Here is a 12,930-nt window from a genome sequence, read left to right as displayed (position 1 = left end):
TGAAGGGGATTAACTGTGTTTCTATAATAAAATATAAAGTTTTCTTAGGCACTTGTTACACCTGTAACATATTCTAGATTAAATGTTGTGTACTGTCTGAAGATTTAGGAAAAATCAATTTCACACATCAAGTAACAGTATGTGTACATTATGGTATAAAAATTATTACTCTTTTGAGAAAAATCCTGTAAGTTGCATTTAATTGTATAGGATCCAATCATTTTGACCTAAATGTCAGACTAAAAGTGAAGAAATCTTAAATATCAAAGTTATATTGGAGCCACCTCACTATATTATACTAAGTAAACTCATAATATGTTGTTTAATTCTTTAAATCTGTCTCCAACCTTATAAAAGTGCAACATTAAATCACCCTTTAGTGCCCTTTCAAACTAAAATACAGGTTAAAACAGAAAATAGATTTAATAGTCTATATGCTGCTAACAGAACATGGCAGGTTGGACCGGGAGAACAGAACAGGAATACAGTCAAATTCACTGAGTATTATTAATGTTCATGTGCTCTTAGAGATTCCTAGACTGACTGACTTGGAGGCTAACTTTAAGTTTTCCTCTCCCTCTCTGGGATATGACATTTCTCTTCAGAGACTCAACTCTCACGTTCATTCTCTAATCGTACGGAGGCTTATGACCCTGAGGATGGGAATAAAAGAAGAAGAAATTACTTTCATTAAGAAATTCAGATTTCCCCCATCCTTTTGATCTTGTGCCAGAAGAACATTTATGCTGATGAAATGCATAAATAAAGTTCTTAAATTATCCCGCTCCTCTTTAGCGCATGTATCAGAGTTGGAGAACTTCCAGACGAGACAACTACAATCACAGTGAGTGCTTCTGAAAAGAGGTGATTTAGGAGATGGCCTGCCACTTGTTTAAACGACATGTAGCTCAGCTTCAAGACTTTACTGGTAAAGTGCATATGAAGCTATTTCCTGCCAATGATGTAAAGAAATTGTATGCATGTGTTAATATGTGCTGTGTAAGAGGAATCAGTAATGTCAGTGTGTATTGTAATGAATAATTTAAAAATTGATTTCTAGCTTATTCTAATCATTGTTCCAATGTTTTCTAAAAAGCACCTATACATCAGGACTATTTTTAAGCTGCCCAGGTCATCAAGAGGCCTCATCCCTCATTTACCAAAAACTAAAATCCTTCTTCCTCATTAACTAGTGAGTTGCAGTTTGGCCTCCAAACCCCAATCATCACACTGCTCAAGTACCTTATGTACAATCTGGAAAAGCAGAACGTTGGTGTTCTGTAAGCAAACAACATTTGATTTGCAATGATTCATATTTGTCCCAGGAAGGCTATAATCTTGGTGTTTTACCCTAGACAAGGTGCAGGTAATAGAGCAAAGACATTATAGAAAAATCCAGTTGCAACATTTCCTCAACTTCATGTTTAAAACGTATGCAAAGTCAATCCAATTATCTAAAGCACTTACTTTGAACTGAAAATACAAGTAAAATCTAAAAGCTATTACCCAACATTTCCAGTGTATTTGCTCACTGTATTACAGCCACTTTCCCACTCAGTTTCCAGGAATGACCTACAAACTTACCCATGATTTTGCTGACAGTAAGAAACTTGCCTGTGTCATTTCCAGCAGTGAGACTGAAGACAAAAACTAACCATATTCTAATGAAAATGAATAACTTCTCCAAAATCATTTCCATGTGGTCTCACAAGCTGATGTGACTTTCCTGACAATACTGTGCAAGGAAACACTTTTACCCGTGTTGCATAACATAGTGAAGAAATAAAACACCCACAATTAAAAATAACACAGACAGCTTCTGGTAGACCTTACTGTCAATGGTTTCTTCCATTTGGTTAAATTTTGTTTAAAAGAGTGAAGTAAAAAGGAGGAACTACACAGGAATAACATCTCTGATTATCTTTCCCACAAAGGGAATTAACAAAATGTTAAATTTAAACATGATTTTAACATCCATTAAATAATGTAAGTGCATTTAAACCATATCTGACTGCATATCAGCTGTAACTCCAGATAGTTATGCATCAGCTTGCTGAAGCATAAGTGAAAACAGTGTTCTCATAATCATCATCTAATTCACCAAGGAAGAGCTATCTTAACATTGTCTTTAATAAAAAGTAAATGACTGTGGTACTGATATCATTATACAGGGAGAAGAAAAGACAAATGTATCAGGTATTTTTGTCACATCATGTTTGTCCTGGGTTAAATAACTTGGGACTCCCAACTAGTCCGTTACAAGCCCACTTTCAAGAACCTGAAGCTAATTCAGCTGCCCTTAAGTATCACCTTTGGGTTAGAAATGGCAAGCTAACATAAGCTGTGCTCTAGGTACTTGCTATTCATGACTATTAAAAAAGTCAGAAAGAGTATGACATTGTTCCTGTCAACGACTGGCAACAATAAAAGTGAAAAATTCCAGTTATACTTTTTTGGCCATGTGGAGACGCAAACATGACACAGATATACTGTTGCCTTATAAAGGTTAGATGTCTAAAGAGAATAGAATTTAAGCTGTTCTTGGTGTCCAGCCAAAAGTTGCTGGATGTGATGTTAACAACAGAAAAAGTCAAACAAAGCATTCAAGTTGCAAGTTGTAAAATGAAAACAATGAACTGAAAGACTGTAAAAAAAACCTCAGTAATGCTGTGAGGAACAGAATTAGGTAATACTTGTAGTTCTCTGTTGATTAATCACTACAAGCTGTTGTTTTTTTACATTACACAGTCATTTGGTCCATTGGTAATATAAAAATATTGCTTGCTGCAGCTTTAAAATCAGTAATCTGGCTGGCTTACACCTGCCACTAACAAGCTAAGAGAATTTGTTTGCATGATAGGACATTCAGAAGTCAAATATCAAACACAAGACCAGCTTTATGCTATATAACATACAAGCCTTTTCTGCTATAGAGCATCTTACTGAGGGTTTTACATCTATGTATTCATGTTTTTTACAAATCACAAAAGACAGTTTCAACGAGTGACCAAAAACAAAACAAAACAAAAGAGGAAACGTAGATTTTTGTGGTGAGGGGTGGCAGCTTGCTAAGCTTTGAAGAAATAAAATATACTTTCTTAAAGTGAAAACATATAACCATTCCAGGTACATGGCCACCCCTGACTTAATAATGTGCACTTTTAAAACACAGACACAATAAACAGAGTGAGCCCAAATCAGGTGGTGAAGCAGGTGAATCTGTAGAGGCAGAAGTTACTTACAATATAGCAAGGCTCGCAGTACGCCTTCTTCTCCACAGCATAGAAGGGTTTGCCACGCAGCTTGGTGCTGCAGGTCATGCAGACGAAGCAGTCAACATGGAAGACCTGGTCCATGGCAGTGCAGCCGGTGCCTTCACCCACTACGTTCTCTCCACAGCTGGCACAACGGCCTGGAGACAGGGAGAGAAGGGGAAGCTGAGCACAGATTCACTATAAATCCACAGATATATAAGGTCAGATTGCATTTATCAGTACACCAACAATCGTATTTTCAAAGTAGCCGGTATTGAAAAGGTCCAAACAAATTGTCCAATCATGCACATACAGTATTTGTGAAGGAAAGCTGTAAAGTATGACTGTATTTCCATGCAATGGCAGATGCTCTGATGATAGTAAACAATTTGCCATGATGAAAAGCATCCAGCAGTGCAGCAAATCTGTCACTACACTCTCAAGACCAAAGTGATACAAAACACAGAGAGGCAAAAATAAATTACAAAGAAATCTAAGAAAAGAACCAAATAGGGATGTAATGATTTGGATCATTCATACTCTCTGCAGACAAGGTGACTTACAGCTGGACCACTACGGTTTGCATGGACAGAATACTCTTCCAGATTATTTAGCACAAAAGATTGAAGAACTGTCATAAAATAATTGGTTCTTTGGTAAAAAGCCAAAGGTAAACGCCTCTGTACATAAAGACATATTTCTAGAAGTCAACTACAACTGCCAGTGTTCAATTCAGGAGGAAAATGTACTCACAGAGTTTATAATTAATAAATATGTATGCAATAAAACAAAACATTGCGGATCTGAGAACTGATTTTGCTGCAGCTTTAGTCAATTTACCAAGATCCAACAGGTTTTCCCAAAATCAAAATACTGAAATAATAAAAATGTGTGGAGCCACAACATAAACCTGTAGAGTTATGGTATTCAAAAGCAGGACATGTCAGTATTTCATAAATCTAAACCTACATGTTTTATAAATGATCCTTGTCTACTTATCAGAATTTTTAATTCATCTTCTGTTGACCGATTTATTATTTAGGAGAAAGAAGCTTTAGATATAATGTGACAGAAAGCATATTTCTTTTTGCGTTGTTTTTGTTTTGAGTGTGTATTAATGTGTATATTATTATATACCTGGCACCATTACCTGACTGGGATTTGTTCAGTTACAATCACTGAGCTGCCGCCTGTGCATCAAACTACCTTGTTCGAACAATCCTAAGCTGTGCCTTTAAATGCTTCATTTCCTGATGTCAGAATTGTCAAATCTTCATTTCTATTTCAAACGCCGGATAAGGAAGGATTAAATACTATAATTATGCCACATTAAAGAAACTATATACATCACCAAAGTGTGACATCTATTTCAAAAAGTCACGCTTTAAATGATAAAAAGAAAACTTTAGAAGTACAACTAAGTCTTTGTAAAAGGGGCACAAGTGAACTGATATTATTGCGCCAAAAAGAGCCTGATTGCATATTGTGGGACATGGCATTTGGATATCTTTAATTGAGTTGGAGATATCTTTAATTGAGTTTAAGATGTCCTCGACTCAATGCAAGTTATCTTCAACCCAATTAATAACACTGTCAATTTAATTACTGGTATCTTACAATAATAGGGTTTAAAAAGATATGAGAATGTTTTATTTTTTACACATCTGAGGACAGATGCAATCTCTCAGAGGAAGCATGATACAGTATATTTAATTAATTCAAGTTCAGTTCTATGGATCATTTTTGTTCCTTTTTCATTTTTTGCTTCATCTGAAGGCTGATTTGGTCGATGATTGACACTCTGTATGTTCTGAACAGAGCAGTTCAAGCGTGTTACAGACAGAGGCGAGACACTAACCGGGGGAGATAGAGTATCTGATGCTTGCATTTTCACAGTTCCACTTGCTGTTTTCATATCAAAAAATTCAAACGGAGTGTAAAGCGGAATCTGTCTCAGGTATCAGCACAACTTTTGGAAGTCATATGTTGTTGAGATCAAATAACCGCTTGACTGCGAGTCTCACTAATGGTATTCTAATCTCAGATAACTCATTATCTTATCAGTTGCCTTACTGGAAGCTAAGAAAAGTTGCTTAAAGAATGACTGGAAACACAACTTTTCCACAAACATTTTGAAATCCTTAGTGGAATGCTGATATTTGTGAGTTTTTGTTTTGGTTTTTTTTTTAATCGTAGGACATATCTTTTATTGACCAGGAAAACATCAAGAAACAAATGACTGACTGATTACTGTTGAAGACATTCAATGTTTAAAATTCTTATCACAGCAGCAGCGTTTTGTACTTTAATTTAGCGACTACTGTCATCTACGACGACTTTTAGTGCAGACAAATTTTCACAAAACCCACTATCGGTTTCATCTGTTCCCACAGCTCTATCCACACCTCAATTATGGCTGTGTTACCTACTGTACAGGGAGGCAGATTAAACAAACTAGTGAAGGCACGTCTCGGGGGGACATGTGGGTGTCAGTGGAATCACAAGCAGGGTAATCACTTCAGAGAGCCAGAGGGAAAGAGAAAGGAGAGAGAGTGAGCGAGAGATGGAGACAGAGCATGCCGAGCCTGTTAGTGGCTTCAGATCACAGGCCATCTCCAGTGAGTGGATGAGAATGCCAAACATGTCCCACAGGGCTCCCACTTTAAATAGCGAAGAGGAAACCTCTCGGAAATCCTTTTCCTTTTGGCAGTCTGTGATCGCGAGGGCCCTCAGGAGCTATTTGTGCGCGACTGTGTCTACAGTGTACAGTTTTACACCAACACACACACAATGGAAAAAAAAGCCGTTTTGCCAGAGATGCCACACATGTAGATGAGTATATACAAACAGAGACATATGTAGCTTGTACTGAGTTCATACCCACAGACATGTCATGTCATCGTGCTTACACACATGGGCAGCGCACACATGAATGCACAACGACAGAGCCCGTTTACCTGTTGACCTGAAAATGCTGGATGCTTGTTTTGTTCTTCTAAATATTACTCTAAATGTACAGCTCTAATTGATAATAATTCGATCATTAATAAATGAAAGTCTAAACTCCAAGACCACATTGTTGAAATGAATTTCCATTGACGTGGGCACACCGTGTGTGACTTTTATTAGTTGTGTACGACATGTTAACTCACATCTTAATCATCCTCTGACTTCTTGGCTTACACTGTACTCACAGGCCATCTCCAGTGAGTGGATTGGATCAATCGGCCATGACGAGGAGCTAAAACTGAACATCGGGCACACCTCCTGATGAGGTTTGTGCAGTGACAATTACAATGAAGTTTCTTCAAACAGGATAACTATATCCGCAGTGTTGACAAAAGAAGAGAAATATGAAGGGAGAACGAGAAGTGGGGAGATATTATGGAGCAGCAGGTGGTTGAAAGATGCAGACGTGTGTCTGTTCTCTAGTGGAGTTCTGTTTTTAATCATAGTAGTCTCTATAAATACTGTTTTAGCTGTAACAAGGACAATGAAACAAGCTGACTCTGACTTGGGAAATCAGACAGCTGACTAAAATTTCTATCATTTCAAAAATCTAACTCCTTGTCCAGGAGAAAAAGGCCCAAAATTTCACAATCATCCAGGTAATTTTTAAGGCTGGAATTTTAGGAAGGTCTTTTTTTTTTTTTTTGGACCATGCACCCTGCAGCTTTAACAGGAGTAAATAAGCACTAGGCTGTATAATGTAACTTGTTTCGACTTAAAAACACAAGTCAAAGAGCTGCCTTAAAATTTTACTTTGGGTCAACTAATTCAATTTGTTCTTCTAACACACCTAAATCTTATCTTATCTTGACTAAATATTGCATGCTGTGTAAACTTATGTCTTAGTTTGACTGATTTAGATTTATTAGTTTATTGATAAGTTGAATAGTTTTTCTGGAATTAAAAATCTTGTCCAATTTGTCCATTTGTTGTGCACATGTCAAATTTTCTAGATCCGACATTTATAATAGTAATAAAATGGTTTAATTAACTTGAGCTGGACCCAATGGCTTCAATAAACAAAGTCTTCTGGTGTAGGGACTGAATTCAACACCAACCTTTATCATGGTTCACATGGTTTATATTGTTGTGAAACTAAAGAACCTTGATCTAATGTATGTATGTATTAAAGACACAGCATTTTACACTATTTTCTGTAAACAACAAAACATATTTTAAGAGCATTAACTCAACAAATGTATGCTGGGAAGTCAACAAATATGCTAATTTGTTGTGTATGTTATGAACATGATTTAACGCATTGAGTGAACTAATTGAGTGAATTAATATTAACTTAAGAAATGAATTAAGTTAACTCATAATTTTAATTTAGAATCATCAAGTTAGAACATCTAAACAACTAATGTTTATGAATTCGGTCTATAAAATCTCAGAAATTTTAGTTGAATTAGCTGCTCACACTGCACATTAAACCACAACCCCAATTCTGCAGTCATTTGTATGTGATTGAATCTGGACTAAAATCAGGTTGAATCCATTCAGCATTCAGCTTTATATATCCATTCACATCTAATGCAAATTATTATTATTGTACGTGACTATTGACCAGCAGTCAGAAACTTCAACATAACCGATTCAACTATTTTAATTTAGATTCATCAAACCAACAAACCAACTTCTCTTCCTTAAGTAAACTTGCAGACTTACAGCCCTGTTTAAGTCCTAATCTCTATCGTTTGACAAGAAATAAATACCTTTCTTACATCCCAACTCCTAGCATGCTTTTCCAACATGCTGGACTCGTTCTGACATGACATTTAATCAATATTGTTAAAAGTGATATTTTTACTTCATTATTTTGTGAGATGTATTTTTTGTCCTTCACATTGCTAGAAACATATCTAAGAGAAAGGCACCTGAGACCAAAAAGAAGCAATAACATTTGTCACTTTTGCTTCATAAATAAAACAAATCAATCAATAAAAACAATGCTTTTAGCACATAGACATTGTTATTAGTATCTTCTAAGGTATTTCATTGTGTGGTACAAAAATGATTTTGTAATTGATAAAATGTAAACATGTTAAGCTTCTCAGTAAGTCTGGAAATGTTCTTTCTTAACAGTGTTTTACTGTATGATAATGGAGGGAAGTGTGGCGTGTTTTACATTGCTTCACATCAATAATTTCACACATCTGCATTGGAAGTAAGCATTTTCAATTTTGAGACACCACATCAATTGACTTCTTGAATAATACAGGACAGCAATTGAAGCAACATCGTATTTACCCCTGTGGAGATGATCCCAAATACTTTCGAACTATTTCAGCTGGGCATAAAGGAATCATGAAAGGCCTCACCGCTCCCCAGCGTCCCTTTGCGCGGGGAAAGGAACCAGAGTCTTAATATCAAAACTTCAAATAGTTCCTGTAGAACCAATGCAATGGTGACGGGGTGGGAGGGGGAGTTCATTTACACTTTACTCACTTTCTTTCCTTTCATTCTTCAACCCTCAGAAGTGTCTCTTCTCTGTTACATCGAAAGTCAAAAGAAGGACTGAAGAGAAAATCTTTTCTTCTTTTCTTTTTTTAAAGAAGCACATTCCCTGTGAGCTATAGAGGCTTAGAATGGTTAGACAATTTAATTGGATAAAAGGAAAAGATTAAAGAGGCCCTGACTCTGTTCCATAAATAATTGATTTCTAATGTATTTGTAGTGGCAGTGAGACGCTGTTGTTTGGGAATGGGGGATGTTGAGTGGCAGAACGCTTCAGATTTCCCTCAGTCTTTGCCTTCTTTGTTTTTTCACGGCGTGATATTGAAGCAGCATGAAAGGCAGAGAGGGAGCACACTTGCAGCTCAATTTGATCTTACATCGTCAGAAATCAAAGATCGTGCATGTAAAGAAGGATTGCAAGGAACTTTTTTTTTATGGGAGACCAAACTTTTCACACTATGTTACTAAAGAATACAATTCTGCTGGTGCAACCCTTGCAAACCCCAAAGGCAAAGCCAGCAACTATAGCTCATATCCAAAACTAATAAAAGAACCACAAAATCCATTTTGGGACTTCAACTAAAGTTTTGTAGTTGGATTAAAATGTCCAATATGTATGGTAGTAGAAGTACAAAACATACTTAAATACTGCATACGTTAAAACTGAAATGACTGAATTGAAACATGCATACTAGAAATAATTATTAATGCAGCGTTACATTATTGTCACACACTTACCAAGGTGGGCCAAATAAGGGTAAAAAGTTGTGATAACTTATTCACACTTTATTAAAGACATAAACAATAGGTCAGTGAGTGGTTAACAGCAGAAAAAAAGTCTGTCGAAAACATTAGGAGTGCAACTGCAAGCTACTAAAGTGCCAGAGGCCACAATTTGTGAACCGTTTCATCTCTTTCCCTCTAGGTTAATCTACTTTGTTGCTTGAGATTGCCCTCTGTGCTGCCTGACAATGCTGTGGCCTTCACTTGCCTTGGGATGACAGGAGAAATAGCTGTCATCACTGCATTTCAATCTCTGAATGCCTCTTTCCTAACCCCTGCCTTTAATCTCATTCCCAATGTCAGCAAATAGCAATCTGCAGAACTGCTGCGGCGATGGTGGAGGATGGAGGATAGGCAAGCCTGTGCCACTAAGCATTACAGCTCGGCGTGTCAGGGCCCGCGGCAGCAGAGCGAGGGGGACTGAGTGTAGGTTACATGTTTTAGAAGCAGGTTGGCAGGAGCGACATGGAGGGGTGCCAGGAAGCAAGTGGGGCTTGCGAATGGGCTGAAAGGAGAGGGGGAGGGAGCAGGTGAGTGTGTGTGCTGCAGACTATGTGGACAAGCTGTGTGTTCAAAGACGTCTCTGTGTGTATATACACTATTTATCCATGCGCACCCGTGTGCTTGTAAGTATGTCTGCGTTTGCGTGCATGAGCATGCGGATGTCTACTCATTCCTGAGGTCAAACGCTCACTCACAAATGAAATCTAGCAACGTGAGTGCCCGGAAGCCTCAGCTGGGCTCACACGGCAGCTGATCTTGCAAGCTTCAGTGGAGCTGTCTCAACGAGGCAGGATAGCAAGCTCCGAGCCTGGCGGGGGAGGAAGGGGAAGGAGGGGAGGGAGACTGGGGTGGAGCGAAGTGTGGGGAGAGGGGGTGGTCACCTCACGTGAACCGCTGCCAAAATGCGGGCTTCTGTCGCCGGGAAGAGAAGCCCCATGCTGGCACACTGCATCAGCTGAGAAACTAGAAAGCAGCATTGAGAGGTCAGCGGCAGTGCTGGGACAAGATAATGAGAGGAGGACAAAAAACAGCAAAGAGGATACTTCATGTTTTGTGAAACTGTCCTGACTGCTCAAAATAGAAACAAATATGCTTAAGTACTGAAAACACTATGTGACCAATTACAAGCCAGATAATGACATAGCAGCAGTATTGCTAAGACCTCATTCATAAAAGGCCTAAACTGTAGACTGTTTACCACAAAGCTAAAGAAACATAAAAGCTACAAGTTATAGATTAACAATCAAAGGATTTTATATTACTTACAGGAGGCAGAGGGGTCTTGAAAGTCAAATCCGCAGCCTCACACTGACATAAATACCACATTTTTCTTACAAAAAGCAGCTATGATGGATCATCCGTGGCTATTGTGTTGTATAATCTCGTCTTTTGCAGTCATGCATTATAATCCACTGTAGGTGGTATAGTGATGCATGGGCTTTAAATGAGTTGCCATGTCACCAGACTGCCTCATATGCAGCCCCCCTTGCCCCTGGGTGGTCGCTGACCTCCTTCCAAGCAGCATTACACACTTATATTTCCTAGTGATTGCTAAAAATGCATGTGCACAAGGGATACAACAAAGAGAGGGCCAACTGTGATGAGAGGAAATCCTTTAATAGTGAAAGGAAAAAGACTCTTCAAAGTAAAGGACCTATGAGAGGGTAACTGGGAAAAAAACAGTTGAAGTAGGATTGGTAGAGGACAATAAAGAATTGTGATTTTTTTGTGCTTTATTTTTATTCAGATCTTTGATTAGATATCACTATGTTATTGGCATTTGTTTTACTTTTTAATTTGTTGTAAAATTTGAGTCCTTAAAATTTCAGTCCTGGTTAATTTGGCAAAACCAGTGTTGCTGTGGTAACAGCAACATCTCCTTGGGCAACTTTTCAGAAACTCAACAAAACAGCGATGGCTAGTGTATTTATAACAAAGCCAAACAAACGTGCATTGTCTCAACAAAGAAGTCTGTCATTCAGAATTTCTACCTGATTATCTACTGTGTTATTGTTATGTGTGTGTATGTGTGTATATGTGTATATATATATATATATATATATATATATATATATATATATTTATAGTGTCAGCACTAGCCTGTCACTGCTTCACATTAAAGGCCACCTCTTGATGCTCAATGCTTTGAATGTGAAGCAGCAGCAGTAGGAAGTGTTGGGTTAGCATTAGCATAAACTTGATATAGCTGATATATGTGAGATAAAACAGTTGCACCAGATTTCAATGTTTTCTAAAGGCATATCACATTCAGGTAACAACTGTGTATAAATACATTAAATCATTATTAAATATTTCCAAAAAATGCTTTATTTAATAATAACCTTTAATGTTCCTTTTCACAAATTTATATAAAGCAATGTGTGCAATTTCACGTAAACAAATGTTTAGAAATTTGAATTTATTGACATATCTTCACATTTACACACAAGTTTAAATTTTTTTTTACCACCAAATAAACATTAAAAATGAACATGACTTTAAAGGGACACTGTCAGACACTAAAAGGAAGTAAATCATCTGTATTGGGTAGGATTATTGGCCAAAGGCATTTAGAGACTGTGGAGGTGGCGTGTGGTGGGGAAGTGGGGTTTGGGGGGGTGGGATGGGGGCGTCTTTTTAAAGCAGCAGAAAGGTTTTACTCTGACATACATCCCACTTGTTATGACATGTAGAAGCACATCTAAAAGCAAACTCCTAAGAGGTTGCTGAGGGCGACCTCAGTAATATGCAAATGAATTCCACCAGAGCATCTTCGACAATGCACAAAGCTGTCTAAACTGGAAGCCTATTAATACATTAAGTTATGATGCTCAGTTGTGTTGTAAAGAAACAGGCGGCTCCACAAGAGCGCACAGTGTGAACGTAAACTTTTTCTGACCCAATTACCTTGGCTGATCCGTTCTGACTCCTCTGGCCTGTACTGTTGCTGAAGCTACACCGCCATTTGTTTCTCTTCCAAGATTCCTCATGAAGATTTCATGTGAGGTGTCTTATAAATTATGAGGGCTCATCCAGCTGACATTATGAGGAAAATGGCAAAGCCTGCCTTTTCTTCTCTGGCTCTTATCATAAAACAAAGGCTAACTCAAACCAGGAGGAAAGGCTTTCCCGACAGCTCAGAGTCCTGTGAGGAGTACAGTATGCCCTTACGAATCTCTCAGCTAATTTTCAATGAGTATCTCTCAACCATTTGATAATACCATTACAAAAACATTCATTTCACTGTTCAAAAAGCTCTCTGGAAAGTCACTGTGTATAAATATTGATTGGATATAAAATTTTCACATCTTTCTTAATTCTATACAGCAGAATCTGAAAGGCTTGGATCACAGGAAAGAATTCTCAACTTGTCATTTTGGTAGATTCTCTGCAGCAGAATGAACTACACTGTGTAAGTATCATC

At 37.7% G+C, this 12,930-nt stretch overlaps 1 protein-coding gene across 2 annotated transcripts in view; it reads right to left on the bottom strand.

The window, feature by feature from the left end:
* lpp (LIM domain containing preferred translocation partner in lipoma) overlaps positions 1-12,930 on the bottom strand; it is a 124,306-nt gene that overhangs the window by 18,123 nt on the left and 93,253 nt on the right. For both annotated transcript variants that reach the window (XM_026343757.2, XM_026343765.2), the window contains one exon: positions 3,243-3,412. In XM_026343757.2, the coding sequence (XP_026199542.1) occupies positions 3,243-3,412 (170 nt within the window). The remainder of the gene's footprint in view (positions 1-3,242; positions 3,413-12,930) is intronic.

Source organism: Anabas testudineus, chromosome 4 (genome assembly GCF_900324465.2).
Source record: "Anabas testudineus chromosome 4, fAnaTes1.2, whole genome shotgun sequence".
Taxonomy (NCBI): Eukaryota; Metazoa; Chordata; class Actinopteri; order Anabantiformes; family Anabantidae; genus Anabas; species Anabas testudineus.
The sequence above is the reverse complement of the archived record's forward strand: the minus strand, read 5'-3'. Positions and strand labels throughout refer to the sequence as shown.